The sequence below is a fragment of the Seriola dumerili genome, unplaced genomic scaffold (genome assembly GCF_002260705.1).
Source record: "Seriola dumerili isolate Sdu_G_001 unplaced genomic scaffold, Sdu_1.0 BDQW01000200.1, whole genome shotgun sequence".
Classification (NCBI taxonomy): domain Eukaryota; kingdom Metazoa; phylum Chordata; class Actinopteri; order Carangiformes; family Carangidae; genus Seriola; species Seriola dumerili.
The window spans coordinates 557,955-562,106 of NW_019174455.1; the positions used below are offsets into that span (position 1 = coordinate 557,955).

Here is a 4,152-nt window from a genome sequence, read left to right on the forward strand (position 1 = left end):
TCGACTGTCATACAGCGGTGAAAAGCTCTGGGTGTGTGAGAGCAGTGCGCAATAGCAACTATAGCCAGTCTTATAGTAAGTCACCGACCATGACGCGCCGGAGCGCCTTTACGCAAGCGGGATGTCCACAGTTTGTGATAATTACACCAGCCAGCAATATTCCGAAGAGAAAATAACTATGTTTTAGTGCTTCCCGCGCTCATATTTTGGATACAAGCACAGGCCCACAGAGTGGAAGTGGATTGAGAAAACAGAAGCCACGTTTTCAGAGAAGCAGCGATGGAGGAGCAGCGGGATCTGAACAGCACGGATAGCAGCGAGGGAGAGAGCGTCTCCCCGTCCCCCAGCTTGCCCTCGCCGCCCATACTGCCCCTGCAGGTCGCCCAGCAGGCCCACAGAACCACCAATTTTTTCATCGACAATATTCTACGGCCAGACTTCGGCTGCAAGAAGGAGCACGGCCTTGGCTCGCGGGAGAGGGCGCAGACCTCCGGCCGGGAGCGCGTCCACTCGGTGGTCAGCAGGCCAAGCCTTCCCGGGACGCCATGCCAGGACTCCAACTGCAGCAGTGACAGCACTTCGTCTTCCGCCTCCTCCACTTCTTTGGCGAGTCCCAAAAAGAGCAACGGCAGCGGCGGAGGAGCCGCAGCCGCCGCCGGTTCTACCGGGAGCAGCGGCGTGAAAGCCGAGGAGAGGACTGGCGGCGGTGCCGCGGAGAACACCTCCTCCTCCCTTGTGGTGCTGAACGGCACCGGGGCGCCCACGCCGGAGACCCAGCCGCTACTCTGGCCTGCCTGGGTCTACTGCACCCGGTACTCGGACAGGCCCTCATCTGGTAAGGCAATAGTTTCAAGATAGAAAAACCTCTGAGCGTCGGTTCCGTTCACATGAGGAATAACACCAGATTTCATATCTGCGACATGAGTTTTATTCCATTTATTTTCTTATTTTATTTCTCACATATTCTGACACAAAATACTGAAATAAATTTATCCCACATCCAACATCCAGAGATATTTTAAGAAAGTAAAGAGGGAAATAATATTTTTAGAAAAATTTAAAACCACAAACAGACAAACAAAGGTCAAACAGAAATTATTTACTGTAATGTAGAAGCTCAGTTTCAGTGAATCCCACACGTCGGCCTGTATGTGGTATATAGATGTAGCTGTATGTTGTTCTACAGAAACATTTACTCATGTTGTCAGGTCAGGGGTAACTTTCCTTCAGTTACTGTTTATATCCTCTCACTATCAACATTTAGTTTCACACGTTTTAGATATTAAATGTTCCTCGCGCTCAATTTTTTCCTGTGAAGGAGGATTTAATTCAAACTAAAAAATCTATATTTTATATTTTTACCTTAATTTTGACCCTGAACGCAGTGAATCAAACTACGACCTATTAATGCGTTTCAGAAAAACATTTGTAGATAAATGTTTCTTAATAATTAACTACATGAATAGAACAAAGTGTGTTGTGTAGAAATTTGCAAAGTAAAAACAGTAATTTCCTGCCTTCTCTGTGAATTTGTCTTTTTAACTTTATTTTCCAAATAACATTAAAAATAGATAAATGAGCTGCTGTACATTTTTTAATTTGCAAGTAGAAAAAAGCAAAGATTTGAAATTATTTTAATAAATAAAAAATGATTCAAGTAATTAATTAAAAACAACTTGTGAACGTATGAATGATATGAACCTGCAGGTTGTGTCAGAGATATTATTCATCGTCTGATTGGTTGAATAACTTCACTCTGTAGGTCTTTGAATCAGCAGCTGGACATTGATCCAGGTGACAGCGGCTCAGCTCGGAGCTGTGGAGCACCGGGACAGGGTTTTGGTTCAGGACTTCGGATCGACTGCAGATATTTCCTATAAAGTCTTTTATAGCCCTGTGGTCTCCATTGTGTGTTACTGAGTGTTATTGAGTGTTACTGTGTGATGTGTGTGCTACTATGTGTAACCTGTTGTGTTGAGGTGCAGTGTAGCTGGTGTCAGTAAAGCATGGCCGAATAAAACACAATGGAATTAAAGGTAAATAATGGCTCTGAGCCTCTCTGTCTCACCACAGGGGACATTTTGAATTCATTACCTATATCTTTGATCTGAGTCTGACTCCAGATCAGATCACTTTTAATTTCACATGAAACAAAACAAACAAACCTGTGAGTGAAACACAAAGGACACGATGACTCATTTATATTAACTAATTTTTATTATCTTTTATATATTAAATCATCCCCTGTGTTATTATTCTGGTGCTATAGACACGTGATAAATCTGCTATATTTTTTTATTTTATTTTGACACATTTTGTTCGTTTGTAGAAAACAAGTCAAACACGTTGTTGATAAATTAATATACTGTGTGTGTGTGTGTGTGTGTGTGAGAGTGTGTGTGTGTGTGTGTGTGTGTGTGTGTTGGTGTTGTGTGTTGTGGTGTGTGATCACAAACAAGAGTCGGACACATTTTATTCCAGAATCCTGGCATGATTTATATCTGGGAAATTTCCAGGAATTACTGACTACACTGTGGACGTGTAGTGTGTAGTTTACTCATGAAACTTTCAGTCTGTTTTAGTTTGACTTTTATGACCTGAATTATTTTTCACCGTTTTTAGGCTGTTCTAAATAAGTCCTTGATGAAACGCAGTAGATGTGTAGCCTGTCCTTCTTCCTGTTGTTTTCCTCTGGGCTCCTCAGACTGTTCTGGTTTACACCACCGCCTTTCTCAACAAAACAGATTGTGTAGTGGTGATTACTGTGTGATAGTGTGAACACCTCAGCGCTCTGTGTGTTCTTCATCAGACGGCCTCAGCCCGCTCTGGTCAGCCAGGCACAGACAGAGTGTGGACGGGCTGATGCTCAGCTGGAGCTCAGAGGGAACATCATATGATTATTATACTACTGTGCTGTGTAACTGACAATCACACAACTTCCTTTAAGGCTCATAATAATATAATATAACAATAATAACAACAACAACAATATTAACAGATATTATTATTATTATTATAGGCTTAATAATAATAATAATAATAATAATAATACACTGACTAACATAAATACATAGACCTATACATACATATATATATATATATATATATATGTATATATATAATTTGTAAAGTCCACTTTCTGATTCAACTGTATTGGAAAGTTGCGTTGTTGTATCGTAGCTAAGTGTGTCGGCATATAAAGCAAATATCACATTTAGTCCTGATGTTGTCCTTGATGATGGTCCTGATGGCTGATGTTTACGGATTAAAGTCTACAAAAATCATTCTTTTTTTTAAAATGTAATTAAGTGATTATTATTATTTATTATTATTTATCGTTGACTATGCGCTGAATATTTATATTTCCGCTCTCCTGTCTTTCGCCCTTACTGCAGGCCCAAGGACACGGAAACTGAAAAAGTCGAAAAGCGGCAAAGAGGACAAGCGGCCGCGCACGGCCTTCACGGCCGAGCAGCTGCAGAGACTGAAGACGGAGTTCCAGGTGAACCGCTACATTACGGAGCAGCGGCGGCAGTCTCTGGCCCAGGAGCTCAACCTCAATGAGTCTCAGATCAAGATCTGGTTTCAGAACAAGAGGGCCAAGATCAAAAAGGCCAGCGGCTTCAAGAACGGGCTGGCGCTGCAGCTGATGGCGCAGGGACTGTACAACCATTCCACCACCACCATACAGGAGGACAAGGAGGACAGCGACTGACCGGCCCGCCGCGCCACACGCGGCCTCCTCCACACACTGTGTACATTGTAAATATATAGTATCTAATTTAATGATGAAGACGGGGAGGTTTTGTCCGCAGATCCTCTTCATCTCCTCCTTCACCTCCTCGGATGTGACTGAACAGCTGAGCAGACTTCAGACTGTCCGACTGACCTGTCACCGCAAAACCAAAGATTTTACTGGAGAACAGCCTGGACAGTTTCACTAACTCTCAAGAAAAACTACTTCCTCCTCTCAGCCTATTTCTGTTTCCTCCTGAGCTGAGAGTAAAATACACCCCACCGCCCCCGCTCCCTGCCCCCCACCCCCCACAGCCATAATAAGGCCCACATCGGCTGATGTTTCCAGGCAGTTTCACTTCACCTCCCTGCAGCTCATGTTGCTTGGTTGTAGACGGTGCTGCTGCACCCCCCCAC

The 4,152-nt window shown here is 43.4% G+C and overlaps 1 protein-coding gene across 1 annotated transcript; it reads left to right on the top strand.

Annotated features, from left to right (window-relative positions):
* Positions 1–279: 279 nt before the first annotated feature.
* LOC111228124 (homeobox protein engrailed-1-B-like) lies at positions 280–3,903 on the top strand. The gene is made up of 3 exons (XM_022753946.1): positions 280–648; positions 694–835; positions 3,396–3,903. Exons 1-3 carry the CDS (start codon positions 280–282, stop codon positions 3,713–3,715), a joined length of 831 nt encoding a protein of 276 aa, XP_022609667.1. The 3' UTR covers positions 3,716–3,903.
* The last annotated feature ends 249 nt before the right edge of the window (positions 3,904–4,152 follow it).

What these genes read in the sequence shown, in the direction of transcription:
- LOC111228124 (XM_022753946.1), top strand. Translation starts at nt 280, where the DNA reads ATGGAGGAGCAGCGGGATCTGAACAGCACGGATAGCAGCGAGGGAGAG. An exon ending in GCAGCGGCGGAGGAGCCGCA is followed by an intron (nt 649 to 693) that starts GCCGCCGCCGGT and finishes AAAGCCGAGGAG; the next exon opens with AGGACTGGCGGCGGTGCCGC. An exon ending in CTCGGACAGGCCCTCATCTG is followed by an intron (nt 836 to 3,395) that starts GTAAGGCAATAG and finishes CCCTTACTGCAG; the next exon opens with GCCCAAGGACACGGAAACTG.